Here is a 20,267-nt window from a genome sequence, read left to right on the forward strand (position 1 = left end):
CAGCTCCTTCAGTAGATATAAAACCTTGAATCCATTGCACTGAAGCCTTTGTCTAGGGTACAGGCATGTACTTCATATCGACCCCACTCACTATCTCCAGAAAACCATCGCTCCATATTCCGCACTCATACTTACCTGCCAAATCCCATTAGCTAGAGTACCCCATTAAATCACTCTGAATAATATTGAAACAGACACCAATGATTCCCAGGGATCAAAATTCACTTTATTTCAAGAGTAGGACATTACACTGCCTGAAAAAATATAATGACATATTGCAGTTCACTTTTCATGGTACTGTTCTTATGCTTGGGAAAACACGAATAACAAGGAAGAAAGGAAAAATCTTGAGTTGGGAAATCCAATTTTCCCTGAGGAGGTTGAGTTCCTAGATTGGATGTAGTTTTGCCTGGGTTCCGATATAAATATGAACCAATGGGTAATAAATAAATATATATTTAAGAACTACTGACCAACGGCAGAGTCATTGTTGGGTTTATAATGTGCGCTTGTGATCTGAGGATGGTGCACTCTGATAGTGAACAGAGACCTCTGTTTCATTAGACAAAGCCACTTGCACATCACCTATCAAAAAGTGTCTGGGCTTTGGCTCTAGTGCAACGGCATTACTAGGACTACGGCTTAGGCCGGGACACTCGAGATAGGATCCTCATTAGTGTGCACACCTGCCACGTCGAACTTTTGAAGGACCCCGTGGGAGGACATAAATAGATGTAAGGTCTTACAAACCGCATATATATCTGTTAGTTGGAGAGGTTTGCTCTGCAGCTAGGGAGGTGTTGTTTCGATGATTATTCAAGCCTTTAGGGAAAATCTACTCTTGTTCACAGAAGTGACATGCAACTTTTCGTAGAGGAGAAGTTTGATCCTAAGGACACAGTATGTGGTAGATCAACCCCGCTATAACAGAGGTATACAATAATGCTCACAGCATTTATGTCTATAATGCAGAACAAATATACAAAATAGGTATCTGTCCAAAAGGAGTCGACAAAGTATAATTTATGTATTACAGTTTGGACGAGATCCATCTATCTGTCTAAGGCTCATCAAATGCTCCCTTCAGGATCATGACCAGCTGGAGAGATCTGCTCATTTTCAGGATTGATCTAGCCTAGGAAGGAGGGATCTATCCTTCTTATTAAATATTAACCTTTGAAGCATGGTCAGAGGCGTGATATGCTGGTAGGAGTAACACATCGCTGGCTGGTGTCTTTGGGGCCATTTGCGGCTTAAACGCAAGTCCACAATGTTTTTCCGGTGGCCACTTGTACATGTAGAGTGGAAAACTGGCAGGAGTTGCAGGTGAGGGCAGTCAGAAGAATATGTTTCAGAATCTCTCACTGCCATGTGTACCGAAAGATCTCATGGGCATGGACCAGCCTGGATGTGGCGAGGAAGTCTCTAAGGGCCGGAGTAGTGGGTCTTGATAAGGAGTTCAGGACTCTCTCAGGTGCATTGTTCATCTGTAAGTAGGTAGTCTGGTAACTTGCCGTAGAGTGCAGAGAACTTCAGTAAATTCTGTATTGTATAAAATGTTGTCAGGGGAGTGTAGAAGATGAATAGAAAACGAATCCCGTGCTACTTATGTTTGTCATACACGAGGCTCACATTCCTGCGCCTGAGGTAGGATGTTTGAGGGATCTCAGTTCGCACGCTGCTCGAAAATGTTGGCAATAGACCTGGGCAGAAGAATAAACAAGTCAGTCGGTTAAAGACAATATCCTGCTTAAGGGTCTTAACCCCTTCTGAATGCTGTCGCTTATACATTGGCTTATCAATTGACTCATCCTATAAATGTTGTCATCTACACTTTGTTCTGTTGGGAGGACCTTTACTAAGCAGGAAATCACTTACATATTGTCCTATTGAAGAGCTCAGTTCTGTACACTTTGGGACAAAGGTGGCAATTTTACTAGGAGATGGTAAAAGCATTATATAACCTTAACAGGAAGGATGGGGCAAACAAGATGAAATAAAAGAAGGCCTGGGATGCATACATTAAATACTTAATAGCGTTCCACAGTGTGTTCTAAATCTTGGTATGTCCTACATTACACTTTAAACCATTCCCCAAACATAACCTGCTGAACATACTTAGGGGATTATTTAGAGTGGTTGATGTGGGACACCCACCAAAAATTGGCCTATGTCGTCTCTACCTCCAATTTCTTTTTTTACAATAGATTTTATTGAATTTTTACATCCAATGGGGAGTGCCCCCAACAAGCATTATTCAAACAGAGCAATGATCATAGGTATACAAGTCGCTGCCGAGGGTATCCTTTGAGGATCCCTAAAACATTCAAACCAACAACCCCCGGCCCCGCCACCCCCCACCCTTGCATCGCCCTACCTGCTTGAAACACTATACAGGCATATACACATATGATCATATCTCCGCGCCGGCTAATCCACGAACTAGAGTAGAAAGTCATGCAATGGTGAGTCTGTCTATGAGATCCTTATTCGTGGACGTGGGAAAGATAGAAAGGTCAATGCCCCGGTACGTGACCCATGCAGTCCAGATCTTCCCGTGCTTCTGCGGGCAACCCCGGGCCTGAGACACCGTCACTTCGGCAGACATACATTTATCCAATGTGGATTTCCAGGCCGCCACCCCCGGGGGAGAAGAGGACTTCCATTGTTGGGTTATGTCCCGCTTGGCCAGTGTGAGTCCTAGAAAAAGTAGGTGTCTTTTGTATATGTTCACCCCAATGTCATCAGTACTGTGGAGGAGGGTTAGGCGAGGATCTGCTGGGAGGTCCCACCCCAGTACCCGCCACAGGCAGGACAGTACTCCCGACCAAAAATGTCGGAACGCCGTGCAGCCCCAGACAGTGTTTAAAAAGGATCCATCATCCGACTGGCATCTGAGGCATCTGGGGGATGGAATAGCCCCCATCTTCCAGACACGGAAGCGGGTGTAGTACACCCGATGCAGGTATTTAAACTGTATAAGTCAATATCTAGAGGACACTGCTGAACCCCTAGGGCTGGCAGGAGCCTCGGTCCAGTCGTCATCAGAGAGGGTCGGTACATCTGCCTCCCACGCTGCCCGTGTCCGGTGCAGGTTCGTCTTAGTATGTGTGGTCAATGTCTGATAGAGCTGGCGGATTTTATGTCCCCCCAGATCACCCATCAACAGTCTACCCTCCAGAGGATGAAATTCTGGCAGCATCGTAAGGATTTTAATTAGGGGAGACAGAGCGTGGCGAAGCTGGAGATATTTATGGAATTGGGATTTGTGTAGGCCAAACTCCTCCTGCAGCCTTTGGAAGGATTTAAGCTACCGCCAATTTTTAGTGAACGTCTTGCATCTGCCAGACTCAAAATAAACCCCTTAGTAGTTTACTGTATATGGCTTTGGGGAAAAATACATGACCGGTTTATGATTTACTTTAAACCTAGACAGCCTTAAGTAGTTCACTATGTGTCTGCATGCCCAAACAATAGCTCACAATACCTACATATGCACAACTGTGGATTCCATAGTGGACTGTGCCTAGGCCTCAACCTGCACTTTACTGATGAGAACCAATAAGACCAGCACTGAACTGTGGTTGCTTGTGTTCCCAATCAGAAGGGACATCACCTAGCAGTGTGGGTTGGACAGTTCTTATTGGAGCAAGACCAAAACAGATGTGTGAATGGTTTGTCAATGTCTGTAGAGAGACACAATGGATAACAAGCATTGGAAAAGCCAATAGGTTTCTCCCATGTGATTATTAATAACTTTATTTTGGTAAGTTTTAGCTTGGTGAGTAGTTGAGCATGTGTGCAATGTAAGTGAAAGAAACACAGTAAAAGTGTTATGACTTGTTTTCGGGCCTCTGCAAAATCTAATGGTTTTGTCAATGTTTTTTAGACATGTTCTGCAGCAGCGCTAGCTGTTGTGCAGCATGCCTTATCGTTAAAAAAAAGCGCTAAACCATATCGGAAACGTTAGGTTGCAGTACCCTGGTAATAGTACAGGTCATTGATAACATCAACATATAATCCACTTCTAGGCATTCATGTGATAACCCAATACATTCTGGGTGATTACGTAATGCTTTGTTTCCATTGATCTGATTAGACTACCACACCTGAAAAGAGCAATTTGCAGGTGAAGCATTCAGTACTGGAGGCAGTTTGTGTGATGTCCTTTACTTAGTGGTCACCCTAGTGCTGTCACGACAACCTGCAACTTGCAGCACAAATTAAGCACAGCTCGTAATGGTAGAATTCATCTCTATCCTCCAAATGCATTCAGAGGGGCAGATTTACCAGTCCCTTGCGCCACTTCTGCGTAATTTTTCCCATGTTAAATAACCCAAAAGTGGTGCAAGGAGCTTGTAAATCTGCCCCAAAGTATTCGTAATTAAAATATTCCAATGCTGCTTTTAAATGAAGCAATGTTACATTATAGAGTTTTCTATGGAAGCATATACTACGTAAACATATTACGATTTAACCAATGAGACTACAAATGAAATGCTCCCTACAGACTAGTGAATCCTCTCTTAACGTCCTCTGACCTTCGAACATTCTAGAACGGAGGTTGTGTCCGAGAAGTACAATATTTTGTGCCTGAGATGAAAGCCCTTTAGTCATCCATATGAGGCCAAGGAAGGGAGCGGGGTAGGAGTAATAAGTATCCTGTGTGTCCTGGCAATGTGGCAATTTATCAAAGCTCTGGCCTCAGTAAAATGAAAATAAATACAAACAAGCGACTACACCTGCCATAGAAGGCTTCCATGATAATAGTCTGCCTCTGGCATCCATGGTAGAACATAGTCTAAGCAAAGGAGTCATACATTCCGTTGGACTTATATTTTCCAAGTCTTCAGGAAGAAAAGACTACAAGTCCCAGAATTCCCCGGGATTGCAGCTGATGGCTCTGGTAGTGAGACAGCAAGTGGTTTTTAATATAAAGTGTTGATTACATTGGACTCAGTGTGCAAAAGTAAAGTAATGGAAGGTGGTGGGCATGTGGCAAATAAGAAAGAGAAAAAGGTTAAAAAAAACAACCACGGGGCGAGTAATTGTGTTATAGATAGAATAGAGGTTATAGTTTCAAGATGTGAGGAGATCCTAGGGGTCAATAGCTCAGGTGCAGAAATTGGCATAGAACAACAAAAGCATGAGCTAGCCAACAATCCTCAGTGTATAATCCCGTCTATGTTTAGAAAACAGGCCCAATTGACCATAAACCCAATTGTGCACACTCCCCCAGTAGATAACACTGCAAACCTTCAACAGCCTCCACCTCCGCTGCCGCCATCACCCAACCCTGGTACTCCAAGGGCCGCGAGTGGTAATCGAGGCAATGATAACGTCTCCCCTATCCATTGTGCCAATAGATTTTCCGTATTAGAGCACATGTCTGAGGGATCCCTTATCCCGGAAGTGAATGGTTGTAATTATTCCGGGTCCAATCCCTCGGCAAACAGATGTGGCTGCAGGGAGTCAAATATGGGGCTATTGTGGAAGGTGGAAATATTACAAAATGAGGTGGAACAATTAAAGAAGAAGGTGGCAATCCTAAACTGAAGGGCTATACCCCCTGCAGTTCCCCCAACCACATCAACCCATCCCTCCTCCTTAGTATGCTCCTCTTATAAGGGTGCCCTAGTTAACAACTTACCAAGCCATAAACCTCCAGGAAGAGGAGATACTATCTTCCAGAGGGTGTGCGACATAAGGAATGCAACCCCACTAGTGGCCCCAGACCCCGGGTTGGGAAAAGTTTATGCTGACCCATCCAAAGTATCTAAAGCACCAGGGGGGCAACACATACCTTATAAGTTGAGGCCCTTCAGCCACCCAATTCAGGATATATCTAGGGACACAACCAGGTACTCCCGGGCAACAGTTTATATGGTGAAAGTGCCAAAAATCCTTGATAGTCAAGGCTATGAAAGTAGTGACTCCCTTTGTAATAAGGCAACACATTGGCTCCGTCACTTAAGAGGCTGTAGGTCCATAATTCGCGAAGATATTCTGGGAGTAAGGAGGATCACTTCGCGACACTCAGATTTAGATTGTATTGAGTTACGGCTGAAAGATGCGGTTCTTGCTGATAACCTTCTGGCCCTGGAGTTTCGCACCTCTGCTCCTGATCACTCAGCAATTCAAATTAGACATATGCCACTCTGGGCGGCACCGGGTGCTGTAGATCGAGAGGTATCTGGGAACGGGGGAGGCGGGTCGGGGCTGAACAAGGTTGACTGACTGAGATTAGCACCACAATGGTAATCCCATTTACGTCTGGAGAGCTAGACTCATTAGTACAAACTATAGGCTTAGGAACCATACCGGGACACTGTCTGGACGCAGGCAGTGCCCAGCTAGAACTTGGTGCCTCAAATTCTACATCAGTGGAAATCATGAATAAAAGATCTAATTCAGTAACTCTGAACATTCTTTCATGGAATATAGCAGGCTAGAGAAGAAGCTCATGCTTCCTGAGTGGCATAGATGTGTGGATAAATATGAAGTATGCCTTTTTCAGGAAACATGGAGTTTAACTCCCCTCCATAAATCAAGTTATACTTCCTATTGCATTCCTGCTATTAGTTCTGGTAAAGGGCGACTATCGGGGGGTTTACAAATCTGGATTAGAATTGCCCTCAACTGGTCGGTTACTACTCACACCAGTCAGTTAAGGGATATTTTACACTTGACTGCTAAAGGCTCACCTAACGGCCCGGCTCTTGATTTATTTAATATTTACGCTAGAGGCTCACCAGGTGCCCAGACATCCCCTGTCATATCCTCCCTAGAGAGTATGTTAGCAATCATTTCGCTTCACTCTAACACCATCTTAGCTGGGGATTTTAATGTCACCTTCGAACCCCCGAGTGCGGGTGACCTAGTAGGAATTGCTGCAGAGAATGCAAAATGGGCCATCCCGCCTCTCAGTTTGGATCCCATCAAAAAGTGGTCCCAGCGTGCCATTCAAATTAATGCCCTCAGTCTGGAATATGGTTTAAGAGCTGTCAATGGGAGAACGCGCTCCAACTTAAATGGCGCAAATACCTTCAATCGATTAAGTTCCCCATTTAGGATTGATTACATCCTTATTGATGTCCGACTTTGGGAACATTTGGTTGATATGATAGTCGTGCCTTCTTTAGATAGTGATTATAACCCACTCTGCCTACAAGTAAATAATATCTGGCAGTTGTCTTGGTTTAAGACGCGTAATCGCCCCTTAATGTCAAGTAGAGAGGTAACCCCTACTAATTGTAAGCGTCGCCTGAAATGGCATAAAGTCTCCCAACAAGAAGACAAGTTATTTAGTATTAGGGAGGAGGTTGTTGCCAAGAATAAAGAATTTATGTCACTCTATAGTGGTACGGGGAATCAATGTAATTTTAATAGTTTTTAACAAGATTCAATAGATAAGCTGAGTTCGTTCTTTATTGTAGAAGGGAAATCTGCTAGAAAATATGATCAACCAAGGTCTAATAATCCTTGGTATTCCACTAACTGCAGGGAAAAAAGGGCCTATAGCACTCAGAATTAGGATGAAGCACCCATTGCAATTAAAATAGCCAGGAAAGAGTATGCAAAGGCCTTGGTGGAGGCAAAACGATATTGGGAGGAGGCTCATTACAGGAACTGAAGGAGGCATCGTTGCAGAGGGATGCCACCCTATTTTGGAACATAATTAATTGTAGGGAAAGGAAAATATCGGATCCAATCCCCAATCATATTACATGCCTACAATGGCAAGAGCACTTCTCGAATCTTTATTCAGGGGAAGATTGCTCTGTGCCCTCAACCTCTGAAACTTCCCCAGTTATTCATGGAGTTTTTGATATAATAGATAGTTTTGAGCTCCACGAGGTGAAGCAAGCAATAAATAGCATTGCTCCAGGAAAGGCAGCAGGCCTGGATGGACTTCCCGGGGACCTGCTTCTGCATAATCCCAAGCCATAGGCCCAATTCACCCTATGTCAGTGGTGTGGTATTGCACTCGTGTTTCTACCAGTTTCTCTATGTTTCACAATTTTTTATATATTTGTCGTTGGTGCACAGGTCGGTACCCTACTGAGCAATTAGGGTATGTATGATCAAATGTAGCATGTGTGCTCTGCATTCACAGGACCCACTCCTTCCTTGCACTCCTTTCACTTTCATTCAATATTTACTCCATATGTTTAAATGCTTGTTTGTAAATTTTATTTTCATTTCCAAACGTCATTCTGTAGCGAGTTTTTCAATTCATATAATTCATTTCAATTCATATAGTTCATATTTCAGGGCGACGCACGCCAAGGTAGCGAGGGAAGACGATTATGATCGGATACCGGTGTTGAAACCTTACGTGAAAAAAGTCAAGATGAATAATCCCCTGATGAAGAGCGTAGTGCTTGAAATGCATTGGGAATAAATACAATCACGCAAAAAGTATAATGAAATATGAACTATATGAATTGAAATGAATTATATGAATTGAAAAACTCGCTACAGAATGACGTTTGGAAATGAAAATAAAATTTACAAACAAGCATTTAAACATATGGAGTAAATATTGAATGAAAGTGAAAGGAGTGCAAGGAAGGAGTGGGTCCTGTGCATGCAGAGCACACATGCTACATTTGCCCAATTCACCCTACTCATTATGAATATGATAGAGGATTTGCCGTCCCAGACTCCTGGAAAGGAGCGGAGGTAGTCCCAGCATTTAAAAAAGGGAATAGAGAGGATCCTGCCAATTACTGGCCAATCAGTTTAATCGGCGTGATACAAAAGGTGGTTGGCAGGGTTCTTCTCCTAAGGATTAGAATGTGGATAGAGGATGGTAACATCCTGTCCCACTTCCAAGCAGGTTTCCGGGAGAAGGTGGTAACAATGGACCAGGTCTTTAGATTCTTCATGATCTATTGGAAGTCAGACCTTTTGGGGAAAGGGAGTTTGTACCTGGCTTTCATAGATCTGAAGACTGCTTTTGACCTGGTGCCTCGGGACAAGCTCTGGCAGGTGGTTCAGCACTTGGGTATCCCACCATATATTCTTGATTTCTTAAAAAGGTTGCATACTGGTAATTATGCAAGAATCAGATGGGGATCCCAAGGGGGGTGACAGAGAGGATCGTGGTAAGCAGAGGGGTACGCCAGGGTTGCGTGTTGGCCCCTACCCTATTTTCACTATTCATTAATGGGGTGGTGGGTTACCTCAATGAGGAACCAACAGATGCTCCCATGTTGGCAGGGGAGAAAACACCTACCCTCTTGTTTGCCGACGATACCCTTCTGATTTCCAAGTCACCAGGTGGTCTCCAGAAGCTTCTGAACAGATTTGACTCATTTTGCAAGGAGCAGGGGTTAACTATTAATACTAGTAAAACCAAGCTGATGACCATCAACCCCTCCAAACGTTTTAGGAATAATATCACCCTAAATGACGCCCCACTGGATGTGGTTGAGTCCTTTGACTATTTGGGAATCCGAATTTCGAAAAACATGAAGTAGATTTCCCATTTGGACAAGATGCTTTTAAACCACAAGCGGGTGTCCGGGGCGATTGTCAGAGAACAACATCTCTCTGCGAGCAGGCTAGTCGCCCCGGAGCTTGCAATCTACGATGGAAAAGCATTACCTTCGGCCCTTTAAGGGGCAGAACTCTGGGGTATGGAGAATATTGGAGAATTAGCCAGGTCTGAAAATAAATTTTTAAGAAATCTTGTTTCGCTCCCCGCCTCTACCCCCTTGAAGCCTTTATTTTATGATACGGAAAGGAGGTCCATTCAAGACATTGCTCGGCTACGCCCCCTGCTCTTTTGGGCCCGATTAAGGAGGACTACTGAGCTGTCCAAATATGTTGCTGCTTATGATGAATTGTTGTCAGTTGATACGGGGAACAGGATAAAATGGTTAGCTGACCTTAAGCAGCTTGCTGGTGTCATTGGATTAAGTGAGGCATGGGCTAGCCAGATCCCGCCATCTAAGCAGGGTTTAAAACGTGCCTATTGGAACTGGGTGCAGAAGCGTGATCTATCCAATCTAAAGGCAGGGAAACTTACTGAGGGGTTCTTTGAACACAAGAACATCTGTAGACTAGAACCCTATCTTGACTTCGTTCAGGTCCCTATGGACAGGACCCTATATATGAAGATGAGATTTGGAACCCTGCAAGTTAACAACGTGATAGCATCATGGTAAGGGTCAAATTCAGTCCCTGTCCCTTGTCCAAGCTGTGCACATCCCAATGAGTCTATTGCACACTTTTTTCTAGCATGCCCGGCCTATAAGAATGCTAGAGAAAATGGCTCAAACCAGTATGCAAAGTGCTGGGCCTTATGAGCCATGTCGCCGCATTACACATCTTGAAAACAGACACTTCCTCTTTGACATTGGTATGTGGAGTAGCCAAATATTTGGGATGTGCTTGGTTGATGCGAACAAAGTCACAGGCAAGAACGTAACAGGCCTTTAAATCCGACAGACATGGGGTGATAGACATGATGTAATATCTCCTCCTTATTAGAATAAGAATATTAAGCTGTTATTCCCTTCTTTTTAATGTTTGTGATAATGGATCTATGTATTTAATCATCATTTTAAGCTGTATATATTGTAGTTTTTAGGGCTCGGCCTCCGCCCACTGAAAGTGGGAGGAGTTTCGAGATCCTAATGTTAAAGGAAAAAAAAAAGTATCTCCTAGGGCTTTGGAGAGACACATTCCACACATTCCTTAGTCTGGTATCTCATCTGGCCAGTGATTCGTCTTCGTTGTGGTGTCGTTTTAATAGGCTTGAAGTGATAGGCTAAATGTCGTTTTGGTCCGCCATGTTTGGCATTTTTCGTGCGTGCTCGCGCAAAGAAGTACATTAATTATAATTAGGAGCTGTCAGGGTGCCTCCGTAAGTGAATCCAGATGGCCGGGCGCATTCACCATTCAGCAGCGCTCAGCGCGCAGCTGCTCCAGTCCCGAGCTGCCGCTAATTATCCTCGTAGTCAGGGAACTCCTCGTATTCCGATAACTCCACAAGCTCACAGGGTCCCAGCGTCCGTGGCAGGGAAAAAGCAGAGGGTTTGTAACAGCGCCAAGGAAGAAAAGAAAACGCCAATGTTCAGTGTTCTACTGCGAGCGGCCATCCGAAATAATTGTTCACTTTCTTGTACCGTGCAAAGAGTAGCTGATTCACCCCTCGTTGTAGCATAGTTTGGTGGAGCTTTTCTGTACCCTGTGTTCGGCTGAAGAGAGGTGCGAATAGGGAGCGATTACGAAGCTGTTTTCCTTGCCATTAGTGGAGAAGGCGAGGCAGAGAGGGCCTCACAGTGATCATGGAAAGGGCGCCCTGCAGCAGCCGCCAGGGACTGGGCATTCACGCCTGGGGGGAAGAGATAGGAGCAGCCTTGTTCAGTCACACTGTCCTGATAAGCGGGTTTGCTGACAGGAGGCCTGATTAAACTGCCAAACTTGCTTCAAAGAGTCAGATCACAGTATGAAGGGGCCGAAAAAATGTCGAATGAGTGTGCCTCGGGAAAAATGAGAGGCCAGCGGGTGTAGTTGAAATGTCCAGCCTGCACACACCCAGCCCACCTTTACCACACTGCAGCATCCGCGGCGCAAACCTTTCTTTTTAGTGGTCGCTGGTTGTTACTAGGTGCGAGGTATCTTACACAAGTTGCCAGTGGTAAGCCATGTTTTTGTTTTCTTGAAAATGGCTATTTTGCATGCGTTTCTCGGTTATTCTGGTTTGGTACCGACTGGTAACTTTTGTAGAGTTAAAGGATGATGTCTGTTGTCGGCTGCTAAAGGGGAGGCGTGTGGGTGTTTTAACACGTGTGCCTAGTTGCCCTCAGTTAATGCAGCCGTGTAGCCATTTGCTGCTGCCCAGGCGTGTTATTGATGCAGACACCAATGAATCAGCTAAACATATTAAGGAGTTACAGACCTACATAGAGGTCTGGCGACCTTCCCCGACTAAGCCCCTGACCCTTCTTTGATTATATTTGAAATCGCTTCGAGAGAAGGAACACACACAGTAGGGGAATTGCAACATGTACACGACATGATGACGTTTCAGCAGATTTACATTCTTGCCATGTTTTAGTGTTATTACAAATATCGTAATTTTCGCTTTGCATGTGATGGGAAAAATACCCTTTATTTGTAAGCCCTAGAAAGCTATGGTAAACGAGTCCTCTGGTACAAGTAAAAGTGCAGTTTGAGAGCAGTTTGAGAGTGCAGTTTGAGTGCAGTTTGAGAGTGCAGAGTGCAGATTGAGAGTGCAGTTTGAGAGTGCAGTTTGAGAGTGCAGATTGCAGATTGAGAGTTGAGAGTGCACGTTGAGAGTGCACATTGAGAGTTGAGAGTGCAGTTTGAGAGTTGAGAGTGCAGTTTGAGAGTTGAGAGTGCAGTTTCAGAGTTGAGAGTGCAGTTTCAGAGTTGAGAGTGCAGTTTCAGAGTTGAGAGTGCAGTTACAGAGTGCAGCATGAGAGTTGTGAGTGCAGTTTGAGAGTTGAGAGTGCAGTTTGAGAGTGCAGTTTGAGAGTGCAGTTTGAGAGTGCAGTTTGAGAGTGCAGTTTGAGAGTGGTGTTTGAGAGTGCAGAGTGCAGTTTGAGAGTGCAGAGTGCAGTTAAAGAGTGGTGTTTGAGAGTGCAGAGTGCAGTTTGAGAGTGCAGAGTGGAGATTGAGAGTTGAGAGTGCAGTTTGAGAGTGCAGTTTGAGAGTGCAGTTTGAGAGTGCAGATTGAGAGTGCAGATTGAGAGTGCAGTTTGAGAGTGCAGTTTGAGAGTGCAGTTTGAGAGTGCAGTTTGAGAGTGCAGTTTGAGAGTGCAGTATGAGAGTGCAGTATGAGAGTGCAGTATGAGAGTGCAGATTGAGAGTGCAGTTTGAGAGTGCAGTTTGAGAGTGCAGAATCAGAGTGCAGAATCAGAGTGCAGAGTGCAGATTGCAGTTTGAGAGTGCAGTTTGAGAGTGCAGAGTGCAGATTGAGAGTGCAGATTGAGAGTGCAGATTGAGAGTGCATTTTTAGAGTGCAGTTTGAGAGTGCTGAGTGGCAGTGAGTGCAGAGTGGCAGTGAGTGCAGAGTGGCAGTGAGTGCAGAGTGGCAGTGAGTGCAGACTGACAGTGAGTGCAGACTGACAGTGAGTGCAGACTGACAGTGAGTGCAGACTGACAGTGAGTGCAGAGTGACAGTGAGTGCAGAGTGACAGTGAGTGCAGAGTGGCAGTGAGTGCAGAGTGGCAGTGAGTGCAGAGTGGCAGTGAGTGCAGAGTGGCAGTGAGTGCAGAGTGGCAGTGAGTGCAGAGTGACAGCAGAGTGACAGTGAGTGCAGAGTGACAGTGAGTGCAGAGTGACAGCAGAGTGACAGTGAGTGCAGAGTGGCAGTGAGTGCAGAGTGACAGTGAGTGCAGAGTGACAGTGAGTGCAGAGTGGCAGTGAGTGCAGAGTGACAGTGAGTGCAGAGTGGCAGTGAGTGCAGAGTGACAGTGAGTGCAGAGTGGCAGTGAGTGCAGAGTGACAGTGAGTGCAGAGTGACAGCAGAGTGACAGTGAGTGCAGAGTGACAGTGAGTGCAGAGTGACAGCAGAGTGACAGTGAGTGCAGAGTGGCAGTGAGTGCAGAGTGACAGTGAGTGCAGAGTGACAGTGAGTGCAGAGTGACAGTGAGTGCAGAGTGACAGCAGAGTGACAGTGAGTGCAGAGTGACAGTGAGTGCAGAGTGACAGTGAGTGCAGAGTGACAGCAGAGTGACAGTGAGTGCAGAGTGACAGTGAGTGCAGAGTGCAGAGTGACTGTAGAGTGCAGAGTGACTGTAGAGTGCAGAGTGACAGTGAGTGCAGAGTGACAGTGAGTGCAGAGTGACAGCAGAGTGACAGTGAGTGCAGAGTGACAGTGAGTGCAGAGTGGCAGTGAGTGCAGAGTGACAGTGAGTGCAGAGTGGCAGTGAGTGCAGAGTGACAGTGAGTGCAGAGTGGCAGTGAGTGCAGAGTGACAGTGAGTGCAGAGTGACAGCAGAGTGACAGTGAGTGCAGAGTGACAGTGAGTGCAGAGTGACAGCAGAGTGACAGTGAGTGCAGAGTGGCAGTGAGTGCAGAGTGGCAGTGAGTGCAGAGTGACAGTGAGTGCAGAGTGACAGTGAGTGCAGAGTGACAGTGAGTGCAGAGTGACAGCAGAGTGACAGTGAGTGCAGAGTGGCAGTGAGTGCAGAGTGACAGTGAGTGCAGAGTGACAGTGAGTGCAGAGTGACAGTGAGTGCAGAGTGACAGCAGAGTGACAGTGAGTGCAGAGTGGCAGTGAGTGCAGAGTGGCAGTGAGTGCAGAGTGACAGTGAGTGCAGAGTGACTGTAGAGTGCAGAGTGACAGTGAGTGCAGAGTGGCAGTGAGTGCAGAGTGACAGTGAGTGCAGAGTGACAGTGAGTGCAGAGTGACAGTGAGTGCAGAGTGACAGTGAGTGCAGAGTGGCAGTGAGTGCAGAGTGGCAGTGAGTGCAGAGTGGCAGTGAGTGCAGAGTGGCAGTGAGTGCAGAGTGACAGTAGAGTGCAGAGTGACAGTGATTGCAGAGTGACAGCACAGTGACAGTGAGTGCAGGGTGACAGTGAGGGCAGAGTGACTGTAGAGTGAGCGCAGAGTGAGTGCAGAGTGACAGTGAGTGCAGAGTGAGTGCAGAGTGACAGTGAGTGCAGAGTGACAGTGAGTGCAGAGTGACAGTGAGTGCAGAGTGACAGTGAGTGCAGAGTGACAGTGAGTGCAGAGTGACAGTAGAGTGCAGAGTGACTGTAGAGTGCAGAGTGACAGTAGAGTGCAGAGTGACTGTAGAGTGCAGAGTGACAGTGAGTGCAGAGTGACAGTGAGTGCAGAGTGACAGTGAGTGCAGAGTGCAGAGTGACTGTAGAGTGCAGAGTGACTGTAGAGTGCAGAGTGACAGTGAGTGCAGAGTGACAGTGAGTGCAGAGTGACAGTGAGTGCAGAGTGACAGTGAGTGCAGAGTGACTGTAGAGTGAGTGCAGAGTGAGTGCAGAGTGACAGTGAGTGCAGAGTGACAGTGAGTGGAGTGACAGTGAGTGCAGAGTGACAGTGAGTGCAGAGTGACTGTAGAGTGAGTGCAGAGTGAGTGCAGAGTGACAGTGAGTGCAGAGTGACAGTGAGTGCAGAGTGACAGTGAGTGCAGAGTGACAGCAGAGTGATAGTGAGTGCAGAGTGATAGTGAGTGCAGAGTGACAGTGAGTGCAGAGTGACAGTGAGTGCAGAGTGACAGTGAGTGCAGAGTGACAGTGAGTGTAGAGTGACTGCAGAGACAGTGTGTCAGGGTGCACATTGTGTGAGTGTGCAGAATGAGTGTGCAGGGTAAACAGTGTGTGACTATGCAGGGTGACATTGGGAGTGTGCGGGTGAGCAGTGTGTGAATGTGTAAGGGCAGTGTGTGAGTGTGCAGAAAACACCACACACACATACACCACACACACATAACGCACACACAAACCATACACCTCAGTCTCTCAACACCACACACTTGTCACCACTCAACACAACACACTCACCACCACACTCACTCCCCAGGCTCACCCCCACAGACTCACCACCACACACTCACCAGCACACAGGAAACAACACACACAACAACACACCCCCAGCCGTCAATGAATGCTTTCACCATGCACAAACACCAACACCACACACTTGTCACCACTCAACACAACACACTCACCACCACACTCACTCCCCAGGCTCACCCCCACAGACTCACCACCACACACTCACCAGCACACAGAAAACAACACACACAACAACACACCCCCAGCCGTCAATGAATGCTTTCACCATGCACAAACACCAACAACCATCATCCATCTGTGCACACTTTTACCAAGCACACACCCACCAGCCGTCAGTGCACCCTTCCACCAGGCACACACACCTCCAGCCGGCAGTGCACTTTTCCACCAAGCAATCGCAGTATGGTACACTTTACTTTTAAACATATTCATATAAAGCACAGCATGCCACCATTGGTAAAATTACAATTCAACCAAGATACTTCCACTACACACCACATGCACACACTCCATAACACATGGCAAAAAGACATTGGCATTTACAATGCCATTAGCTCAAACTCAAATAAATCCGAGCCCGATTGCATTTCTAATGCTTGCTAATGGTTGTAATTTAATTTATTTTGATTATTATGGTGTTTTTAAATCGTGGATGTTTTATCGCTATGGATTCTATATATGCAATGCTTTTATGATACATTTTTTATCGAATAAAGCTTAGCTACTATTACTATAAAGTGTAGTGTTCTAAGTGTGGAAATGCACAGCTTTTCCTTGTCAAGATCTGCTGGCTGTTGTTGCACTGTTTGCTTATAAGAGTAACTGTGTTCAGTGTCAGAAGAGGACCGGTAAGAAACTGCAGCAGAGGACTCTGGTGCTGTGAGGTGGGCATCGAGATTAAAGACTCTCTGGGACAGATTTACAAGCCCCTTGCGCCACTTTTGCACCGCCGTTGCATCACTTTTGTGATGCAGCGCAAACTATGCGCCACGTTGCGACACATTTACAATGTGACGCATCTAGGGAGATGCGTCACGTTGTAAAGTTCCGCGCTACATTATACCTGCATCAGGTATAATGGATGCAGGGTCGGCGTTCCGACACAAGAAAGCCTTGCAAAGGTAACGCACTGAAATCTACAAGATTTCACGGCACCACTTCTACGACGCCACTGTGTCAAAACCTTGCACTTGCTTGAAGCAGGCGTAAGGAGTGACACAGCACAATAGGTATAGGCTTTCCTGTGCATTGCTGGAGTTGCGTCGTGCTTGCCACACAACACTGGCAATGCGTGACCTCTGCACCAACAGATGCGTGACGCATCTGCCAATTCCTGCGCCATGATGCGCAGCATTGTAAATGCGAAGCATCAATGATGGCGCAAGGTTTTTTTTGCGTGATGCAAGTAAACTGACGCATCTCTGCTATAATGCAGAGATGCATCAGTTTCTTCTATATCTACCCCTCTCTGTATCATATTTCTTGGAAGTGCCAAAGACATTCTTATTGATTGAGGTCTGAAAAGACACATCCTGGAACAGACTATCAAAGTTTATCCAACTGTTTTGATTCTGACAGTAGATATGCAGGTTTCTTCTTTGACGTGTTCCAGTTGCGGTGAAAGGCCGCACAGTCCAAGCACATCTTAACACAATGACATTAAAGCCCTGCTTAAGAGTGAGGCGAAGAAGACTGCCGGCTTCTGGGTTTTACCTGGTCCGTGCCATGTAAAATCATAGGGCCCGATTCACAAAAGTAATCTGAGACAAAATCCTAACTTTATGACTTTCGGTATTCACAAAAGGAATTTAGTAGTAGTAAAGTTAGGATTCCTAACTTTACTACTACAAAACTGAGAAAAATCTTAACTTTCGACCGAAAGTCATAGAGTTAGGATTTTTCTCAGTTTAGTAGTAGTAAAGTTAGGAATCCTAACTTTACTACTACTAAATGCCTTTTGTGAATACCGAAAGTCGTAAAGTTAGGATTTTGTCTCAGATTACTTTTATGAATTGGGCCCATAGACTTCTCGGCAGCCATTTCCCACCTGCTAAAAGCATCTCCTCAGGACCTGTAGGACCTTGAACTGAGCCTAAGCCAGGTATCTGTCTCGAGCTTCAGGTGGCTATCCAACCTCTAGGTTATGTGTGATACCATAGGAGCCCCACGTGGAATGAAAGTATACATTACAAATATGCATGTTATAACAGTAGTAGTCATAGAACAGATGGTACATTTAAAGGCACTGCATTCCAGTGAGGTCACACTGACCAAGGGGTGGAGCGGTAGGATGTGTGCAAATGAGTGGAGGTTGCGAATGTTTTCACCTGTTTCGTCTTCTTCTATCACAGTTCACTATTCATTATAAAAATCATCCTACCTTGCACATAAAACCGTACTATCTTGGCACAAAACACAACCCACATCGGTATTTGGTGCAGCCCATCACCCCACTGCTGTGTTGCCAAATATTTCAATGCAGATCTGCACACACTGCAGTCTGTTAATGACTCGAGTTAAAGCACTGCTTTCTCTGACATGTTAATGCCTCCAGGGCTCTGTAAATACTTGTTCGCTATCCAGTGAGCTATCTACAGACCCTCGCGGTAACACAATCCTGGGTTCAAGTTGCTGCTGCTCCAGCAGATGCAGTCGGATTTCACCGCTCAGCAGCTGAATATAGATGTAGAAATGCAACCCAGCAAGAACATCCAGACAAGGGTGTGTGTGGAGGGAGACGGATGAACTGAGAGGATTCTCATCTCCATTTGGATATACCATAATCTCCTCATCCTTCGTAAGAGCCATTCTGCTCCCACATTCATTCCTCACCAATCATTTCTCTTTCCTCATATAAAGTTATGGTTTAGACTTTGTGGAGTACCCACCCTGAATCCTGGGAGTATAATCCCTTTCTCATTGCCTACTGGCACGTGGTACCACGTGATTGTATGTATTTACAGTGCACATGCCTTTACCACACCAGGTAAGTAGAGTTAAGCCTCTACATACATATATGTATATATATATATATATATATATATCTATATATGTACTAAAAAAAAACAAAGGTTAAAGTAAAGTTCTAGTAAGGTGAAATGTTCAGTAACAACGTAACATTCTAAACTCGGTAAACCACAGTCAGAAATTCACCAGTTAAAGTCATCTCAAGTAACTATAACTCGTGTACTAAGTTATCTACAGCCCGTGACCTTGCCATGTATTTCTAGGGTTTCCTACTTGGGTTTTTTTGTAATTTATAAAAAGTAATATTTTATTACCACACGTAAAGCCAACTTTCTCCCTCCCTCCCTGTAGCCAATTCCCCCCCCCCCTCCTGCAGGCAGACAACTACATGCTGCGATGTTGGCCGAAGGACTAACAAGCCCCCAAGGGTAGCCAAACCCACACTGCGCACACCCTTTGGCTATGCGTGGCTAGAGGTTGGCCACAGGGCCTAAACTGCACACTGTGCATGGCCTCCAGGCATGCACAGTTGAGGGTTGAGCACAGTGCCTGGTCTGCCGCCAGGCCCTATGGCCAACTCACCTGAAGCCAGTACACCCCCACAGGCTGCCAACCCTATGCCGCACATAGCCCAACGCCTTTGGCACGAGTGACATAGGATTGGCCATCGGCCTCCAGGGACCCCATTCCCAGGGCAAAATTCAATTGAAAAAAGAGAGGGGGCTCTGTGGCCTCCCTCTACAAGGCTTATTAAGCCCCTGGGCCCCATACAGTTGGGCCAAATTCAATTAAAAAAAGAGGGGGAGGCAGCGGGCCTCATGCTCCTGGGCCATCTTTTATTAAAAAAGGAGGGGCACGTGCAGCCCCCTCCCTGAGGCTTCAAAGACCCTGAGCCAAATCCAATTAAAAAGGGGTAGAGGAGCACAAGGCCGCCCTCGATGAGCCTTTTTAGGCAAGGGGTCCCATCCCCTGGGGCCGTAATTTATTAAAAAGGGGTGGGGGCCCGCAGAGCCTTCAGAGGCCCTGTGAAACCTATCTCCTGGGGCCATATTTATTAATAAAGAGAGGATGGGACCACATGCCCCCCAACCACGCCTAATAAGGCCCTAGAGACCCCATCCGCCAAGACATTATGTATTTTAATAGGCAAGGGTAGCCATGCCACCCTCCTCCCCAAGCCTTCATTGGCCCCGGGGACCTCATCCCCTGGGCAGTATTTTGTTAAAAAAAGGAAAGGAGGCAGCATGGCACCCCTCTTTGAGCCATCTCTGGCCCCAGGAACCTGATCCCTAAAGTTACCCTGATAGCTTCTACCCTTACCAACCCTCTAAAAATACCCTTACCACCCTATTTCATTACCCACCCCTAAACTCTGAAAATACATTTCTGTTCCTATACCCTTACCCACCCCAAACCTTAAAAATACCCTTACCACCCTTTACCCCTACCCACCCCTAATCTTTAAAAATACCTTTACCATCCTTACCCTAACCCACCTTGAACTCCTAAAAATACCCTTACCACCATATACCCTACCCACCCCTAAACCCTAAAAATTCTCTCACCACCCTATACTCCTATCCACCCCGTGCAAGAAAGGCCAGACACGGAGGCAAAGCTCTATCTGTAACTGGACCATCACTGTGGAACAAGCTCCCTCTGTCTCTCAGACAATGTTCAGAACACCTAAAATTTAGAAGGCAGCTCAAAACCCTGCAGTTTAGAAACCAGATCTAGATCCATCTGATTCTACTCTTGCTCTGTCTTTGTTTCCTTGCTCC

The 20,267-nt window shown here is 45.9% G+C and overlaps 1 protein-coding gene across 1 annotated transcript in view; it reads right to left on the reverse strand.

Annotated features, from left to right (window-relative positions):
- Positions 1-204: 204 nt before the first annotated feature.
- The window catches only part of LOC144770558 (uncharacterized), a 129,459-nt gene continuing 109,396 nt past the window's right edge, over positions 205-20,267 (reverse strand). Inside the window, exon 6 of the mRNA XM_078655170.1 lies at positions 205-1,703. Coding sequence (XP_078511296.1) covers positions 1,667-1,703 — 37 coding nt within the window. The 3' untranslated portion in view covers positions 205-1,666. The remainder of the gene's footprint in view (positions 1,704-20,267) is intronic.

The sequence above is a fragment of the Lissotriton helveticus genome, chromosome 7 (genome assembly GCF_964261635.1).
Source record: "Lissotriton helveticus chromosome 7, aLisHel1.1, whole genome shotgun sequence".
NCBI classification, from domain to species: domain Eukaryota; kingdom Metazoa; phylum Chordata; class Amphibia; order Caudata; family Salamandridae; genus Lissotriton; species Lissotriton helveticus.